General features: G+C 47.0%; 1 protein-coding gene across 1 annotated transcript; it reads left to right on the top strand.

The window, feature by feature from the left end:
• The first annotated feature begins 736 nt into the window (after window positions 1-736).
• On the top strand, window positions 737-4966 carry LOC144177937 (uncharacterized). Its single transcript, XM_077705511.1, has 3 exons — window positions 737-2150; window positions 3249-3368; window positions 4170-4966. Exons 1-3 carry the CDS (start codon window positions 1212-1214, stop codon window positions 4713-4715), a joined length of 1605 nt encoding a protein of 534 aa, XP_077561637.1. The 5' UTR covers window positions 737-1211; the 3' UTR covers window positions 4716-4966.
• The last annotated feature ends 14995 nt before the right edge of the window (window positions 4967-19961 follow it).

Genomic DNA, 19961 nt, shown 5'->3' with positions numbered 1-19961 from the left:
TAAACGTTTACAGCAGCAACTTGTATGTGATATTCGCCTGTAGGTATTTACCAGGAACTTGTTCCCGTCCTTGCGAGCTGGTTTTATTTTAACGCAGAGCCCATCTAAGGGGAGCGAAGCCGTTGATAGTGAAATTCTGAAGATGAAGCATAAAAATGGTTCAAGTTGTTCTGCATATCGTCGTAAAAATGAGTTCGAAATATTGTCATTGCCAATAGATTTTTTGATATCAATATTCTACAACAAGTTATGAATTCCCGGTTTTGTAAGCACAATTTCAGGCATCGCAGACTCGTGATAACATGGGATATAGACTGACCCGGGCATGCGGGAGAAGAGGGACTGGAAAAACTCGTTAAAAGAGTTGTCCACAACACGAAGATCCTGTACAACACTTCCATTGACCTCTATTTGCTGAAAAGCGTCACAACGTTTGAAAGGTTGTAATGATGACAGCGGCGATGAACCCCGTCTTTACGATGACCCCCCTCCCTTCTCGTAGCCTTGTTGTGTCTCTCCATCCGGTTGCGGAATGTTGGGGCGGCCTCCGCCGACGCCAGCGAGTCGACACCCTTTGTATGTGTATCGTACTTGCCTGTCACGGCGCGCAAGCCGATAACGAGCCCCACTGATAACGAGCCGATAACGAGTCACACCCTCTCCCTTCTCTGGCTGCGCATGCGGCTATATAAGCAAGCCGAATAAAGCTGCGGGCGGTCTGCTTTGGCTGAGCCACTTCATGTGTCGTCTTCCTGCCACCCACACATGATACATGGTGTCAGAAGTGCAACCGCCAACGCAACAAGCATCAAGGAATGGACGCCATAAAGCCACCGGGACCACTGCAACTGTCTGGAAACATCAGACGCAACTGGGAGCTCTTCAAGCAACGACTCGACCTATTCCTGACGGCGACTTCGGCGGAGAAACCCAGGACAGAAGCGGTCAAGGCAGCGATCCTTCTCAGCACCGCTGGCGAAGAGGCACTGGAAATCTTCACCAACTTTACCTTCTATGAAGGTGAGCGAAAGGACGACTTCCCCTCGCTGGTGCGCAAATTTGATGAGTACTGTCTCGAGCAAGGAAACGAGGTTTACGAGCGACATCTATTCCGCGTGAGGGTCCAAGATGAGGCAGAGCCTTTCGAACGATTTTCCCGAGAGTTAAGGACGCAAGCCAAGCTTTGAAATTTTGGGGACCCTGAAGAGTCTATGATAAGGGACCAAATTGTTTTCGGGACCAATAACAAGAACACCAGAGAAAAAATGTTGCGGAACAAGAACCTGACTCTACAGAAAGCAGAAAATATGTGCAAAGCAGCAGAAGCAGCGGAGCAACAAAATAGTGCATGGGCTAGTGAGCGCGTACAGGTTGACCTTGCCCGCCGGACTGAACACAGCAAAAAGCAAAGAGATCGTTGCACGCAATGTAGTAAGAGCCATCCGCCACGGCAGTGTCCAGCCTACGGGAAAGTGTGCTACGCATGCAACAGGATGAATCACTTTGCGTCCTGCTGCAAGAACAAGCAGGTTAACGATATTGAGAACGACGCGGACGATCATTTCGACGTGCTTGACGTTAGCATCTGTGGCATCAACAACAACGCAGGAAAAGATTGGACAGTACGCGGTAAGGCGTACGGCTGCGAAATTGAAGTGAAAGTAGATACGGGTTCTCAGGCGAACCTTATTCCGCTCAGCGTCTTCAGACGCATGTCAGTAACAGCGGCATTGCAGAACAGCAACGCAGTGCTCACCGCCTACAATGGGTCCGTAATCAAACACCTTGGCGTGGCGACCACAGCACTTGAGATAAACGGCGCAAGGAAAGAAACCAATTTCTTCATCGCTAAGAAAGGGCGCCAAGCAATTGTTGGCCTGAGCACTTGCCGTGAAATCGGCCTTATCCCGGCAACCGTCGATACTATCAGCCGAAGCGGAGCAGAGGCGCCAGAGACAGAATTCGCGCGCCTTTCTCGAGGCACTGGGTGCGTAAAAAGAAAATACAAGATGGTTCTTCGGCCAGACGCTCTTCCAGTCGTGCAACCAGCAAGGAGAGTGCCACTGGCCCTGAAGGAACCATTACGTGACGAACTCGCCCGTATGGAGAAAGCAGCCATCATCGTGAAAGTAGAAGAACCAACTGAATGGGTGAGTCCACTGGTTGCTGTACGCAAGAAAAACGGGTCGCTCAGAGTATGCATGGACCCACGAGAAGGGAACAAAAATATATTACGTGAGCATTACCCTATGCCCATCCGCGAGGATATAAAAAGTGAGTTGTCAGGGGCCCAAGTCTTTTCGCGTCTAGATGCAAACTCCGGATTTCATCAGATACCACTTGATGAAGCTACATCGCGGATCTGCACGTTTGCAACACCGTTCGGGCGATACCGCTTTTTAAGGTTGCCGTTCGGAATTTCATCAGCCAGCGAAGTATTTCAGAAAACGCTGTCCGAAATTTTTGAAGGTGTACCTGGAGTACGCGTGTACGTAGATGACGTCCTGGTGTGGGGAGCTGACAAAGCTCAACACGACGAACGTTTGCGCGCCGCTCTAGAAAGGGCAGAGAAGGCAGGACTGACCTTTAACCCAGAAAAATGTGTCTTCGGTGTGAGCGAAATAACATTTTTGGGTGACGTGATCAACGCACAAGGTGTGCTCCCCAGCTCCGACTTGATCAAAAGCATCCGAGCTATGCCCCCTCCGGAAGACAAAAATGCAGTACGGAGAATGATGTGAGTCGTAAATTACTTCCGCAAGTACATGCCCCGACTAAGCGACCACACGTTATTGTTGCGGAGCCTCGTGAAGGACGATATCATTTTCGAGTGGACTACAGCTCACGCGCGCGAGTGGGAAGCCGTATGCGAGGCGTTAACGTCCCCCCCGCTGTTGGCTTTCTTTGACGAGAAAAAAGAGACAAAGCTGGCAGCGGACGCCTCTGCAATCGGAATAGGTGCCTCTTTATTGCAAAAGCACGGCAATGACTGGCGCCCAGTCATGTATGCATCGCGGACGCTATCTGATAGCGAAACGCGATATTCCCAAATCGAAAAAGAAACGCTCGGCATCGTGTTCGCGTGCAAAAAATTCCACCAGTTTACATACGGCCGCAAGATTCTTATCGAGACCGACCACCGGCCGTTGCTTGCCATTGCAAAAAAAAAAAAAAAAAATATCGGCGAGATGCCATCAAGGCTACAGCATTTCTTTGTGCGCTTGCTCAAGTACAATTATGATTTGCAGTTCGTTCCTGGCAAGGACCTGCTCCTGGCTGACATGCTCTCTCGCGCGCCTGCCTACGCTTCGGAGCCGGCAACAACCGAAGACGTCGAAGTCCACGCAGTTCAGGTCGTCTCCGGAATAGTAAGCACACCAACGAAGCGACGTCTTCAAGTTGAAACTGTGGCGGATCCTTACCTAAGTTTGGTGATGCAGCAGCTTTCCGAATGTCGACCTGTTGAAGGGGAATTACGCCCGTTTGCTGCCGAGCTATCAGTCATCGAAGGAATATTACTTAAAGGATGCAAAGTTGTCATACCTTTGTCCATGAGAGCTCAAATGCTAAAGAAAATACACGCCGGTCATCTCGGAAAGAACAAATGCAAGGCAAGAGCGCGTGGATTAGTTTTCTGGCCTGGTCTTGACGGCAGCATAGAATCGATGATTCGTTCATGCAGCGCATGCCAGAAATATGCGTACAAGCAGCAGTCCGAGCCACTTGTTCTTCGGCCAACACCCAGTAAGCCGTGGTACAGAGTAGGCATCGATATCTTTTCCTTTGCTGGTGACGCATACTTGACAGTGTACGACGCGCACTCCAACTTTCCGGAGGTGGAAAAGCTAGCTACCACGACAGCACGAGAGGTAGTAGAGAAAACGTCCGCTATCTTCGCACGCTATGGAATCCCTGGACAAGTATGCACAGACTATGGGCCTCAATTTGTCTCAAAAGAATTTGCCGACTTCGGAAAACGGTATGACTTCGAGCACATCACTTCGAGCCCGCTATTCCCTCGATCCAACGGATTAGCGGAAAAGGGGGTGCAGGTAGTCAAGCGCATCTTGAAAAAGACTACAGAGTCGCGTGATGATTTTTGGCTAGGTCTGCTGTCGTATCGGGTATCTGCATTAGAAGATGGCCACTCACCCGCACAACTATTACAGGGACGGCAACTGCGCACCAACGTCCCCGATTATAGAGCGGAACTCGGAAGCGCCGTAGTAAAGCACAAGAATCAGGACAAAGGCAAGCCACTGCCACTACTGCAGCGAGGAGAGACAGTGCGCATACGGGACGACGACTGGTCACGCCAGGCGAGAGTACTCCACGAAGTTGCTCCTCGATCCCACATCGTCGAAACGGAGGATGGACGGCTGCTGAGACGGAACAGACAGCACCTGCTTCGAACCCAGGAAGAATTCCGCGCCATGCCTGACGACGGGAACAGCCACGACGCCGAGGGTGACAACGCGCAAGTCGTGAGCCAGGGCGATCAAGTACCAGGTTCTAATCAATGTGGTCTCGCCACTCAGAGCCTGCAAGCCAAGGAGCCTGGAGTACCTGAGTTACAAAAGGAAACGCGGGAGACGGCCGGAACCCCGGGAACCACAACGGAAGGGCGGCCGTCAACCGGTACCCGCAGGTCAACCCGTCAACGCAGTGAACCGAAGAGGTTGCGTTATGACGAAAGTTTCCGTCTAATCTTTTGACTGTACTTGTGAATTGTGGTTGCTTACTGATTGTGTTCGTTTTGTTCAGGTAAAGAAAAATAGATGTATCGTACTTGGCTGTCGCGGCGCGCAAGCCGATAACGAGCCCCACTGTCGCACCCTCTCCCTTCTCTGGCTGCGCATGCGGCTATATAAGCAAGCCGAATAAAGCTGCGGGCGGTCTTCTTTGGCTGAGCCACTTCATGTGTCGTCTTCCTGCCACCCACACATGAGACAGTATGGGCCTCGCCAGCGGCTTTTACGCGGCGGTGGGAAAGGCTTTCCTTTCCTCCTGACCTTCGGGGACGGCCAAGGGGGGCGGGGGGAGCGGAGGTCAAATCCCTTATTGGCATGTGCGCTGCTCTGGGGAGGCGGCATTGCTTGCACCCTGCTCGCGTGTGCTTCAACGAGTTTGTCGAGAGCTGCGACTGCGAGCAGTCGCACGAAGACTCGCTCCCGTGGCGGTTTCTTTTCGCCAGGACCCCACGAACCTTTAAGCCAACCGTGCGGCGGTTTGGCACCTCTTTGGCCTCCGCGCCCCCACCAGGGATCGTGCCGCAATACCCCCCTTTGTGCGCTGCTGCGCCTTTTAATTTTAATCCAGTTTTCCTTGTCTTAAGTTATGCTTCATCGTCTGTAAATAGGTGTAAATAGACTTTTTCTTCATCATCTACCTCCTGCGTCAGCGTCATCGGGTTCTTCACCAACCTCCACGACGAAAGCACTCACCTTCTTCAACGACTGACGCCTCTGCAACGAACGCCAAAAACCGCGGTTGGTGCAACAACCGAAGTGTGGACTCTCACCTCGAAGCTGCGCCCGATTAAGTCGAGTGTTATAGGTGAAAAAGAGAATGGACTGCGGTGGACTGATTGAACGCTCCTATACGGTTTTCATTTCGCTGCTGTTTTTCTTCCTTTCATCCTATGCTTAGGAGTGAGAGTAACTTTTCACCTTGTGTTGTTTTGCAAGTGCGTTGTCATGTGGCTGCCGTTTTCTCTTGTTCCTCCCTTTGTTCTCGCGAGTGAAACTAACTGTTGCCTTTGTTGTTGTATACAGTATCCCGCACGCGGGTATTTTGCAGGGTGTATGATGTTCCCCTGGAGTGTTGTGCATCCTTCGTGTTTTATTTCTTTTGCGTAGCATTTTACCTTGTGCTTTGCTCGCAAGCGGAAATTTCGCTTGCATGCATGGAGTCTTCAACGGATATTCCTCGCAGTTTTTTTGTGTGTGTTTGTTTGGGTTACAGCGCTGTAATCACTTTGTTTTGGAGCCTGTAGTAGTCCAAGCAGTCCTGACACAGGCTTTTGATAGGGGAGCTGTAATGATGACGGCGCCGATGACCCCCCTCCCTTTTCGTGGCCTTGTTGTGTTTCCCCATCCGGTGGAAGAATGTCGGGGCGGCCTCCGCCGACGCCAGCGAGTCAACACCCTTTGTATGGGCCTCCCCGGCGGCTTTTACGCGGCGTCGGGGAAGGCTTTCCTTTCCTCCAGACCTTCGGGGATGGCCAGGGGGGGAGCGGAGGTCAAAACCCTTATTGGCATGTGCGCTGCTCTGGGGAGGCGGCATTGCTTGTACCCTGCTCGCGCATGTTTCAACGAGTTTGTCGAGAGCTGCGACTGCGAGCAGTCGCACGAAGACTCGCTCCCGTGGCGGTTTCTTTTCGCCAGGACCCCACGCACCTTTAAGCCAACCGTGCGGCGGTTTGGCACCTCTTTGGCCTCCGCGCCCCCACCAGGGATCGTGCCGCAATACCCCCCTTTGTGCGCTGCTGCGCCTTTTAATTTTAATCCAGTTTTCCTTGTCTTAAGTTATGCTTCATCGTCTGTAAATAGGTGTAAATAGACTTTTTCTTCATCATCTACCTCCTGCGTCAGCGTCATCGGCTACTTTCACCCATCCACGGCGACACCAACCACCTTCTTCTACGAACCTAACTTTACTGAGGTGCGCCAAAATTTTGGAGGCTCATGATTCATAAAGCTAATTAGGGTTGTGGGGAAAAAGTAGCTCCTGGCTTTTTTATTTTAGAGCGCAATTCTTTAAAAAGTTGACGAATGATTGCGGGGTTATCTCTACGTTTGCACATTTTTTTAACTTTTCTTTTGAGATGAATAATGTCACCTGTTACCCAGGGTGTGTCACATTTTGTTCTCTTTGTTTTCGACGGAATGAAATTCTCCTCGCAATATTTAATGGCATGTTTCAATTGGAACCATCAATTTATCACTGTGTCACAACTGTTATGTGAGAATTCGTCCCACAGTCTGTCTAGGTAATCGACAATGGTTGCATCATCTGCTCTGTTGTACAGTTTACCTACTGTTTTTAAATTGTGCCTGTCACGTCTTAATCTAGAACCGTAAAGAAATAGCTTTCTTATTAGCAGTTTATAGTCAGACACCCTTCTCGACACTAATTTGGGGGCCTATAAATTCTGATGTACGGGAGAGGTGGAGAAGAGAAGAACATTGGATTCGGATGGGCTGTTGAACTATTTGCAATGAGGAAAAGCTAAATGCGGTATTCTTCAGTAGTTGGCACCTAACTGCCTCCTTGGTGCTTGTTGAAAAGTTCGTCCAATCAATACCTGGTTGATTGAAGTCACTGGTAAGTACGACTTTTTTTGTATGAGACATCATACTATTTAGCAATTCATGAAGTTGATTAAGATTGTTACAAGAGGCGTTAGGACGCCGGTAAATGCCGCCTATCAGTAGCGCTGAAACATTCATTTTGAGCGTGAAACAGGTGCTTTCATGATTTTGTATGCCTTGATTCCTACGGAAATTTATTCCGCGTTTAATAGCTATTCCCACACCACCAACACGCCCATCACGATCTGAGCGAAGAAGGGGATACATTGCAGGCAGAATTTCGGAATCATGCATATCAGCGTGCAATCATGTCTCCGTGATTATGACTACATCAGGGTTGTACATCAACAAGAGTTCTTGTCCGTTTTGCTAACCATGCTTCTTGCGTTAAGCAATAGCATACACTGCGTCATATTTTTCCGGTTGTGTCACGCATTCTGGCTAGATGCAGCTATGGCCTCACTGCGCTGCTCACCGCCTAATAGCACCCTCTTATTTTCGGCGATATTCCAAGTGTATATCGTCCTTCACTTTCAGTTTGTCGAAAACAAGTGTCACAATATTCCTCCTTGCACGCTCACTTTTAGCGGCTTGCCATACTTCACCACGTGGTACCCGAACAGCCTTGAAAAGTCCTCAGAAATAGATACACTCGACTTCGTGCCTTTGAATTTATTGCAGTTGCGTAGGGCCGCCATTTTTTTCCGTGAAGTCTTGGAACCTTAAAATGACGGGGCGCGCTCATTTGTTATGTTTCTTTCGAATGCGATGTACAAGTTCAATAGATTTTAATTGGACGCCTTGTACGTTGCGAAATATTGCTCTCGCAATTCGCTGTTCGAGACCAACATTTTTTTCATCAACAACCTAGTTTATTCTAAAAATTACAATGTTGTTCCTACGGATTCCATTTTCAAAATAATCTACCTTTCTGTTGAGTTGGGCAACTTCTTCACATTCCTTTTAGGTGCGGAGTGCCTTAGGACGGCACAATGTGCGCCCGCGTCCGTGGGCATAGCATTTACAATCGCAAAAAATTACAGGAACCGGCATGATTAGAGCCTTTTTCTGGTCGACCAGACAGAGTTAGTGCCAGCCTTCTTACCCATTGGGCTACGACCATGAGTTAAAACCCTAGAGTCAAACGGCTTACTTCCTCGCCTGTAACGGTGCGGAGTACCTTAGGAGCTCCCAATGTCCGTCCGCGTTCATCCACACCAGCATCAAGCGACAATCAAGAGTAATTTGATTTGAGCCTTGAGTTGCAGTTTTATTTGAGGAATAATAAAGGTGCAACTCAAAGCTCAAATAAAATGACGGTCGGGGGCGCAAATCGGATACAACTCGGCGCAAATTAGATGTCATTTAGCGTCCCCGTACTCCGAACCCTCGCCATCATCCACGGAGTGGAGACGCTGCCATTTTATGCAGAAATGCATTAGAGCCGGGGGTTGTCTTGCGTACGTTGGCCGGCGTCCGCAGTGCGTCTGATGATGATTGTGGCATGATGCCCCTAGTGATTGGCCAACCAAACAATCCATCACGAGATAGCTTCACGTTCAACCACCATCGTCATCTTCCCGTAGGGGAACCGCTGAAGAAGAAGAAGGGAGAAGAAGACAAAGCTGCTAAGAGGAGGGCTGCGTGAGTTTTGGCTACCGTTATCCTCCTCGGCCGGCGCATCTTCCCGATCTGAACCCGGTCGAAGAGCGGCTTATCGCGCCTCGACTGCCCTTCATGAGCATCAGGCGGCTGACTCGAGGCAACGGGCAGTTTGGAATCAAGGGACAGGCGGTGAACGTGCCCATCGACGTATCGAAGGTTGTGCGGTGCCTTCCTCGCATGGTACCCGAGGACGTTGCGTTCGACGTTCACATCAAGCGGAGGCTGATGAGTCCGGCAACGTACAAGCGCGGGTTGGTGAAGCGCGGCAACATCCTGGCTTGGCTCAAGCACCTGGAATATACCCCGCTGTATCGCGCCATCAACGTTCGGGTCGATTGAAGTCGGCTCGATCACTTCAATGACGGCGGCGAACGAGAGGAACCGCAGGAAGACGACGTCGATGATGCTGACGGTGAGCTCAAAATGATTCCCGACGACTTTGACGTGAACGATCCTCTGCAGTTGGCGGTTGCGCTCAACGCGGTCTCGAAGACGCTTCTCTATAATGAAGCGTAAATGACGCGTGTGGGAAAAGAAAAAATAAATAATTACGCTCACACTCTCGCCTCTCTCTTCGCCATTTGTCGCATCACACTCATCGGTGCACCCAATGCATTTCTGCATCCTCACAATCCCCCTCGGGGAGGTGCGGGGGAATTTTTTTAACGTATTCTTCACATTTACTTATTTTGTCACCCGACTGTTTAAGTTATAAGAGTGGCGCTTCTACCTCTGAAAGTCTCTGCTGGAAGTCTTTCAATGCCGTGTGTGATGCGCACTGCGATGCTTGGTTGTGTGAAATAGTTTTGGCCATCTTTTCTTATTTGTCGAGGCCAGGATACTCCTAAATCACCGCTAAGTTTTAGCAGCAAAAGAATAACTCTGACGCACTTCATACAAGAAGCGAAAGCACACCGGGGGCTCAGCAGCACCACAAAACACAAGCAGTTGCTGTTTACGGAGCTGACGTAATGCGACTTTTCACCAACCTGTACAATGAAGAGTACATGCGTAAGCATTGAGCTTCGGGCGGTGCCACCAAGCCCACTGATGTCTTTGAGAGGTGCGTGCTGCCAAAATTTTATGCGGCTCGGAGGACGTTGTAGGTGTCGCTGGCTGGCCAAAGGGTTGATCCGATAAGCAAGCAGGAGGTACGACGTCCATGTGTTGCGGCTGCGGTGACGTCATTGTAAGCAACAGCAAGATACCACAAGGCAATTGACTGTGCGATACTACACCGGTCGCTGACGCCACGGGGCCAGCAGGCGCCAGAAATATGCCATGGCTGCTTTCTTGAGCACCCAGAAAAACCTGGACCATGAAGATTACATGCGCAGGCATTGCGCTCCGGGCGGTGTCACTAAGCCCACTACATTTTATTAAGATAAATATATCGCTTCAATAATGTCGTAATCGTTGACCTCTCATGGAAAACATCTTGCAGTGAATTGTGCAGTTAAAGGAACTCTGCGAAACTTCCGATACAAGCTTTCACTCTTTCTTCCGCGTCGGAAAGCACTGCGAAAGCTCTAGCGATCGCACCACGCAGCGGCACTGCCTGCTTTGCTCGTTGTAGCAGATGCGCCCACCTTTTCTGCATTGCTGTTGCGGCTTTTAAATGCAGAGCATTTCAGTAAAACTCACGATGTCACCCGCGTTGACGTCCGTAGTCCGCACCGTCGTTGTTCCTACTATATAAAAAAGAAACTACTATCCGGCGCCAGGTTTCGATCCCTCGACCCTGCGGGCGGAGCGCAATGTACATGCTGCTCTACCCACTGCGCCACAAAGCCGACACAGAATGGGACGCTACTAACGCGCCTTATATCGTTGACTCATTCAAATTACTGCTGACGAGCGCTCTCTCGTCAGCAGTTGCCACAAGTGCAACAACAATAACGTAACGCAAACTACTTAACGTCGTGCGCCCCCGCAAATTCTCTGCATTTGATCGTGCCCATCGCGAGGGGGACGTTTATACAGGAACTCCTACTTTTAGCGGACTCCTGGCGCCCTCTTTCTGCCATTGTAGAGACTATGAGGCGGTCTTCCAAGGGCGCCAAATTTGAATTCTACAAAAGCGATTTTTTTTAACAGCGGATCTGATTAAGCCTGAGCTTGGTGTTAGTAAAAAAAAATATTAACAACAAAACTTGCGCTGTCTGTAAATTGTGCACCACCGCAGAAAGGGTGTTATAACAGCAAATCCGGCTTTCGCACGTGCTAGAGTGTGAGCACAAGAGGCATATGCGTACGCGCCACCTTTACTATACCGTTTTGAAGGTTATAGTCTTTGTTGGGCACCAAAAAGGCGAAAATAAATTGGCGCTGCTTGCATTAGTGGTGCACGGCTGCAGAAACAGTGTAGGTGACTGTTGACCTAGCTTCTTCTCCCCTGGGATTCGCTGTCAGTGTTGGGGACCGACCGGAATGGCCTAATAAAATCTGTGTAAACTTGCCCTCACCTCTTGACACTTAGCCTAGCCGACAAAGAACATAACAAAACCTAAAGAAACTAGCAAAGCACAGCAGAACCTTAGAAAACGTAGCAAAAGTGTAATAAGCTAGGTTGACACTCATCTTCTTTGTTTCTCCATTCTTGTGCGGCTAGTACTTCCTGCACCATGTTTAACAGCGGAGCGGTTGTCGCCGGTCACTCTGAGTCACTGTTACCTTGTGAGTAACAGTGACTCACAGAAATAATAGTAAGTCACAGTAAGTAAGTAACCCAGAAGTAACAGTGAGTCACTGTTACTTCTACCGTTTACCGCGCATATGAGCTCAAGCCTTTTGAGGAGCACGCGGCATCGTCGAGGCTTGCTCGTGGCGCTCGCAAAAAATAATACCAAGAAAACAGTTCACGTTCGTCCGCACCTCAAGGGGGGTGTACAGGACAGCTTCTTCCGCCGCCCGGTTCACGGAGCTGGTTGCCGCGGGTTCTAGCGCGTGCTGACGCCTTCCAGTTTAGGATAAATATAAAGGCTGTGGAAGAAAGGATCCTGGCCCGCAAGTCATGCACGAGGAAGAAGACAATATTGACGGGTATGACGATGACTATTACTACACATGAGGAGTGGAAGGATTAAGATCTTTATTGCGCAGCAAGTTTTTATGGCGTCTTTAGGAGGTTCCGTCATCAGTCCAGGACCACATGGGCTTTGCCAGCCGCTACAGCCTGCACCACCAACCGAAGCTGGTAAGACAGGTAATAGCTGGACAGGACATGCTTCTAGAGCCTGGGAGAGTTGTATACAGATTCTGTTTGGGGAGAGGTTATAGGGGCCTCTACCATTCATGTGAAAAAGAGTGCAGTCTGCACCACAGAAGGGGCAGATAGCAGAGTGAAACGCGACAACGTAACATTTAAACAAACAATTTCAAGCCTAATGGAACACATGGTGGTGTGTCCCTCAGTGCTTACACAGAAAGAAAGAACTCCCCCAGCTTAGCTATGGTTCAAGCCTTGCGCTGCTTATATAGTGCAGGCATCTTTACTTTTTAGGTGCCCATCGAATGCGTTCATTCCTGCAGTTGCATTTGAAAGAAAGCCAGCCAATACCCGCTCCACCGCTGTAATGACGTAATTCCGACGGTCGACGATGGAAAAGAAAGAAAAATCTTTTGAGCAAGTTTCCAAGTTACCTTACAGGCATAGAGCAGTAATTTTGGGATAATGTGCTTCGTGGCCATCTAATATAAGTATTGGATGTGTTGGTTGACTACGTTCTGGAAGCATTTCAGATTTCGAAAAAAAGTTGAAAAGAGGGTTGCAGGGTCTTTTTGAAACGCCCAGTGGAAACGATTTGCACAAGTAACGTACAATATGAATGTGTTTTCAAACCGAGGTCACAACGAAATGAAAACCCAGCTCTAAAAAAATTAGTACAAAAAACACTGCTGCGGTTTTTTTCTCCGAACCCTTTTGAACCCATTTCATCCGGTTCAAACCGGTTCAAACCAAACGGAATCGTGCTCCTGAAGTGAACACCATGGACTCTAACCCGAGGCCGAACCGAACCCGAAAAAATTACGGTTGGACACCCTGTTACGATTAGAGAAGTGTGAAATGGGCTATAGCAGCTACGTTCTTTTTCCCACTCACATAATTATATGTGAAAGTAGCATTGATCGAACCTCTTTCTAGGTTATGTTAGGCACACTTTTATGAAAAAAGCTTAATAAAGAAAAAGTACTAAATCAGGCTAAACATGATGCCCTAATAACAAAGGCGTGTATGCCATAAAACTGCCCGCCGAATAAACCGAAGGGTTCTTCTCGTCAAGGCTTGGCTTCACTATCAGCGGCGGTCGCGCTAACACGAAACAGTTACAATGAATGATTATGAACGATCTATTTACAGAATAGTAGAGTTAGTGCAAAAAAAAAACGAGGACGGTGGCACTAACAACTGAGTTCATTTCGAATAGTACGAGCATATATATGCACTGAAGAAAAACAGGAAGGGAAAAAGATACATCGCGGGCATCTTCCAAACGTAAGAAAATTTTGTAGAAATGCAATTTCCTTATTACAGATTGAAAGCGACGGTACACTTATGCACATGGGCCCCCTTTTTTATGAAAAAGCCTCGGCAACCTCACGTGCGGTAGCATGTCACAGCACGTGAAGATAAATGAAGAGCATACTTCAAGTTAGAGTAAAACTGAACACCTCGAAATATTAAGCTGTTAGTTGCGGTTACTGGCTGCTACGAAATTTATTTGTAAGGAAGTGAAGCAGTGTTTTGTTGATTTGCGTTAAATACAACAAATTTAGATTTCTATGGACTGATTTGTAGCATGTTGTTATGACGCTAGTGAACTGCAATAATAACTACTGCAGTGGGATTACGATAATACGACTTTCAAGGGACCGCGAGAAAGCGTCGTATGGCCGGGGTTTTGTACGACCGGGGTGCGGGTAAATGCCGACCTAGCAGACGGTCTCACACGGCAGGCGCGCAAAGAACGTATCTAAACTACAATATTAAGAGCTTTCTCGTGTGATTTGTGAACCTTTAGCTAAAATGCCGAGTAAAAAAAAGCAACGCCTTTGTTGTGTCCCCCTCCCCTGCATGGCGTCCAGCTAGCCCGCCAGCCAAGCGCCGCGCACCACCCGACACCCGTGCTGTCCTGCGATAGTCATAGCCAGCCACTCCGCGCCTCCTCCGCGCGAGATAAGGTCGAACAAATCCAGAAGGGAAAAGGCGAGTGTGAAACTGCTAAGGCAAAGAAAAAGGAACGATAGTACAAGGCGGAGGTAAAAATAACAGCGGCATTGCCGTACAGGGTGAAGACACCCTTTGAATGGTTCCATGCCGTGGCTACTGGGTCAAAGTGCTCAACACATAGCTGTTTTTGTTTCTTAGAAGACCCAGCCACGCGAAATGGTTAAGATGATTTCAACTTCACGAATAAACCGCATGGCGGCTAAAATTATAGAACGGGCTTGCCACAGTAGCTTATTGCGGCAACCAGCAAGGGACCCAAAATGGCGGGGCCAAAGTATACGTGTCTCCACCCTTGCGGCGGCGCTGCGTGATTGACGTACGCTATCCAAGAAAGGAGTTGAGTGGCAACGCGGCTTTTAAAGAGACTGATAAGCAGAGAGTAGAGATATACGATGAGAGAGCGTTTGGAAAGGAAGAAACTTGGATCGAGCGGGTGGGGAAAGCGGCGGTACGGTCATCGCCTGTGGGTTGCGTCGTACGTGTTTACGCGTTCATAAGCGGCTCGGCGGTAGAATGAAATTTACGGTAAGCCAGCCGCCTGAACGTTGAATCCTCGCGGTTCGCGCTTTGGAATACAGCGGCCGCGTGGGGCCGTCGCAGGGTAACTCCCGCTCACGAGTACCAGCCTGCTTGCTTGCGTCTGTTCAGCAAGGTTGCTCGCCTGCCGGCAGACCTTTGCATATCAAGCAGCGTCAAACGGGGGTCAAGAATAGATAAGGTCGGGGAGAGGTGGGGAAGCGGTGTAAAATATAGGGAAAATGCCGGTTTATCTACGCCAGAGTTCGTCGTATGAAGAGGTCCGCGTGTACCCGAGTCATATCATTGGGGTTTGTACTGTGGGAGTTTGCCGGGACTGCAGTGATCTGTCGTAAGAAGCGGGTCGTTGTAAGTCCTGGGACGTATCAGCGGGCTTCCACTGTATATTAACAATTTTGAAAACATTTGTATGAAGCGAACACCTCGAAATGGTAATCTGTTGGTTGCTGTTACGCGGTGCTCTAAAATTTGATTTTGAGGAATCAAAGCAGTATTTCGATGATTAGCCTTAAATACAACAAATTGAGATATATACGGACTAATTTGTAGCATGTTGGCATGACCGCAGATAAGTAGATTATTAACTAGTATTAGGGCAATTTTGAAAATCCTTGTATGTAGTGAACCTGGTTGGAATATGTAGCGGAAAAAGAGAGGCCGGTGATGGCGTCTGGCGCATATCCACGATGAGGGGCCTTCTCTTTGTGTGAGGTATCGCGGGGTATCTAGTCAGCTCTCGACTAAAAAGGAGGTAGAAAGCAGAAAATCTGGCGTTATCGTACGGGAGGAATTATATGCAAAACCGATACAAGACAGAGCAATGTCGCCGTCTGGACGGTCATCAGAACAGTGCATAGAAAGAATATCCGTTCAACTTCCTTTAAGGGTAAGACTGTTGGTACAAGGATAGTAGGAAGTCGTAAGTTTGCGCGTGGTGGCGCAGGAGTAGAGGGTTTCTTCCACTACTCGCGAGAGTAAGTTTTGTCCTCGGTGAGTGAATTGCTGACGAGGAGCACCATGATGTAGAATCATGAATTTTTGGAGCAAATCTCCGCCATCTGTATCGCAGCTGGTTGGAAGGGCTGGTTTTATCGATTGCAGGTTTCTATAGCTTACAGGTTACGATTAAGGGTGTTACTTTTGAAAAATCTGCATCTGCGGCTGCGCACAAGAGGACAAGCGGCGACAGGCGAGTACAAAAGGACATGCCGAACCGGGGAGCCGGCACTACAACGAGCGATCCAAGCTAGGAAGCACCGCTGCGGACAGCGCTAATCACTCTCCTACGCTCTTGCAGGTTTGTGGAGCAGGATTTTCTTAAATTTATTTATTTAGACAAGATTGGAGCTCTCGTTGTTGTAATGGCGGAGAAGGCCCCCTCGTCGATAAAAGAGGTGTTGAATTTTGTTATCGACGGAAATGCGGCTTTAAGAAAAGAAATGCAAGACGAGAACACTTCCGTCAAAAAAGAGCTTGATGACGTAGTGCGGGGTATGGACAACATGAACAAGACTTTTGAAGAACTGCGGAAAACGAAACAGGAGCTTGATTCACTGAAAAAAGAGCACGCCACACTCAAAATAGAAAAGGAAGAACTTGAGCGATACGTGAGTGACATGCAAACAGAAATGACGCAACTAAAGCAGTTCACTAGGAAGCAAAACATTGAAATAAAGGGCATCCCACAGGAACCTAAGGAATCGCTAGTAGAAATCCTCCAGAGAATAGGAGACAAAGTGGAAGCGAAGCTGGAGCCGTCAGACATAGACGTAGTTCACCGCGTGCCCACGAAAGAGCCGACCAATACTAACATAATTGTTAGGTTTGGGTCACGGTCAGCCAGAGATAAGCTACTGCAGGCCGCAAGGAAGAAAAGGCTAACGACTAGCGATATTGGTTTCGCCGAAACATGTCCAATATATGTGAACAAGCACCTGTGTCCCGAATACAAAGTTCTGCTCGGCATGGCCATCCCCAAAAAGAAAGAAAAGAAATGGAAGTTCGTATGGGTGGGTGAATCTAAGATACTTGCTAGGAAGACAGAGAACTCCAGTGTAGTTCACATTGCTACTCGGGCCGACTTAGCCAAAATAGTGTGAACACCCATTTAGCGTTAACGGCAAACCGACAACTGCTATGGCGAACATTAGCTACAGCACTTTAAACCTTCTTCATTGAAATGCTAGAAGCCTTAACAAACATTTTGATTATTTAGTAACCTTAGTGTCTCGGCTCACGTTTCCATGCAACACAATAGCCATAACGGAAACATGGTTGAAAGAAAAAGAATTTATCAACATGCCTAATTATAATTTCCTTTCACTACCTAGAACAACCCATTCGAGAGGAGGTGGTGTTGCACTTTACTTGTCTAATGCAATAAAATTTAAGGAACTAAATGACATAACGGAAACAAAAAGTGAATACGAAATGATGTTTGTCGAGCTCGATGCAGAGATTACAATCGGTGTGATCTACAGGCCACCTGGCTCACGAAGACAGGTTTTTCTAAAAAGGTTTGAAGAAATATTGCAACACTTTGCTACCATGAACACAAAGGTGATAATTTGCGGTGATTTCAACATTAACACAGCAGATTGTTCAAGTACTGATTATCAAAACTTGCTCTACTCATACGGCTTTAAAAACCACATTACACGCCCGACTAGAGTGACTGACGTCTCTTCCTCGATCATCGATCACATTCTGTCTAATTTTTGTCCGGACTCGACTGAAGCGGGCGTTATTGCGGAAAATATCGCGGACCATTATCCTACCTACATCATTGCCCCAAACAGTCAAATTTCGAGAGTTAAATCTACAATACATAAATCACAACAATGGGACTATGTAAAAACAAGAACAATAATGCAACAAAGAAGTTTTAACGAAGATATCGATACTGATATTAACTTACTGTATGAAAGTTTTTCTAAAACATTACAACAAAGCTGCATCAAAACAGCGAACAGCTCTCGTAAAGCATTGCACTTCTCAACTCCCATTTGTCCCTGGATGACAACTGACTTACTTCAAGTGATTAAAAAGAGAGATCACTGGTTGAGTAAAATGAAACAACACAAAGATAATAATTATTACAAAGAACAATAAAGAATTCTGCATAACCTGTCTCTTTTCACTGATACGCAAGCAGAAAAAAGAATATTATACTAAATTAATACTAAAAAATAGCGGCAACTCAAAAGAAATCTGGCGCATCAGCGGCAACTCAAAAGAAATCTGGCGCATCATAAACTCTGTTATAAAGCCTTCACACAAGCTTAGCACACTTCCTGCTTTGAGTGTTTTAAACTGCGACCATGCTACCCTTGCTACGCAGTTCTATGATTTCTTTGTTAATATAAGCAACCAGATAACTAATACCTTCAGCGATGAACAAACCGCCATGCTACCTCCGCCGATTATTAACAGCTTCGCTTTCAGAAAGATAACCGCCTCAGAAATAATCGATGTGAGTAGAAATATGCAATCAAACAAGGCAATGGGTCATGACGAAATATCGATATTAAAACAAAACATTGACACTTTGTGCTACCCACTGGAAAAAATATTTAATAAATCTTTTTTGACTGGAGCGTACCCCGAGCAGCTAAAAATTGGGAGAGTAGTGCCCCTGTATAAAGGAGGTGATCCAAACCTAATTGAAAACTACCGTCCTATAACGATTTTATCGTGTATTAATATGTTGTTTGAGAAGCTAATAGCAAAGCGGGTAATGAAATTCATTGAAAAATACCATATCTTAACAACGAAACAACACGGCTTCCGAATAAATTACTCATCCACAACGGCAGTTGGTGAAGTTACAGAAGTAATTAACCAAGCCCTAAATAATAATCGTGTTACAATAGGCATATTTCTTGATATTCGAAAGGCTTTCGATTCCGCCGACCACAACCTTCTTTTGCAAAAACTCGACCGTTATGGGTTTCGAGGGCCAGCATTAGACTTTTTTCGCAGCTACATGACGAACCGGAAACAGTTCGTGCAGATAGTTGACAGCAAATCTGACTTTAAAGCTGTCAAAGCTGGTGCACCCCAGGGGTCTGTACTCGGTCCCATATTATTTTCTCTATTTATCAATGACTTTCCAAATTCGCTAAGACTCGCCGAAACCACTATCTACGCCGATGATACAGCTTTACTCTTCTCTGATCGCAATTTAAAAGAAGCCGAAACTTTAGCCAACCTAGAATTGCGTAATATATTGAAGTGGTTTACCAGTAATAAGTTAGCTCTCAACATTACAAAAACAAATTTTATAGTCTTCTGCTCTAATCGAAAAAACGTAACAGTAGATTGCAAATTATTCTTGGGAAATACCGCACTTAGTAAGGTTGAGCAACACAAATATTTAGGAGTAATAATTGACAAGTCGCTAAACTGGGCACCCCCTATAGAAACACTTAGCAAAATGTTGTCTTTGGTTGCTACACATTATTTCAAGCACAGAAACACTCTGACAGTAAAACCCTACTATTATTGTACCATAGTATTTTCCACTCTCACCTTACGTACTGTATAGAATCTTGGGGATTCACATATGCGTCATATAGTGACATTATTGCGAAACTCCAAAAGAGAGCGATTAGAATATTGACGTACGCCCTTACCACTGCACCATCATCCCCGATCTTTTCAAAACTTAATATCATGCCATTTATTGTAGCAAGCGACTTCAAGACAACATTACTGGCCCAAAAATGGTAAACACACCTAACCGGTCATTCAATTTTATACAACCCAAATTAGATACCAGACACGCCCACCAATGCAACTTAACTTTACCAAAAATACACAATGTATATGGTCGCCGTACCATTTCCCTCTTGGGAGCCAAACTATTAAATAATATACCAGTCGAATTAAAACGAAACAGACATAGTACTCATTCGTTAAAAAATACTTCATGTCTGAGCTTTATGCTTCACTGTGTTAAATTTGCACAATATATTTTTCTCGTGCACATTGTATTTTATCTTTGCAATATTGCGTTGGATTGTGTTTTTTTGTGTATATTATGTTATGGATCCATTACTAGCCATGTCGGCTATGGATCCAGATGATTTCTCACCTATTTTTTGTATCTCATTTTTTTCATGAAATAAAGATTTTCTGATTTCTGATTCTATTGTAAATTGAAGACGTTGCACATCTCGTCATTATCGGCATTTTTTTAGTTATTGTTTTGTTTC

The sequence above is a fragment of the Haemaphysalis longicornis genome, unplaced genomic scaffold (genome assembly GCF_048455015.1).
Source record: "Haemaphysalis longicornis isolate Haplotype H1 unplaced genomic scaffold, Haemaphysalis longicornis Haplotype H1 scaffold_35, whole genome shotgun sequence".
In the NCBI taxonomy this organism is placed as follows: domain Eukaryota; kingdom Metazoa; phylum Arthropoda; class Arachnida; order Ixodida; family Ixodidae; genus Haemaphysalis; species Haemaphysalis longicornis.
The sequence above is the reverse complement of the archived record's forward strand: the minus strand, read 5'-3'. Positions and strand labels throughout refer to the sequence as shown.

Bases quoted from the DNA above. Each gene is read 5' to 3' on its own strand.
- LOC144177937 (XM_077705511.1), top strand. From the start codon at position 1,212: ATGATAAGGGACCAAATTGTTTTCGGGACCAATAACAAGAACACCAGA. The intron at 2,151-3,248 runs GTGAGTCCACTG...TATGATTTGCAG, and splicing joins TAGAAGAACCAACTGAATGG to TTCGTTCCTGGCAAGGACCT. The intron at 3,369-4,169 runs GTAAGCACACCA...CAACTATTACAG, and splicing joins TTCAGGTCGTCTCCGGAATA to GGACGGCAACTGCGCACCAA.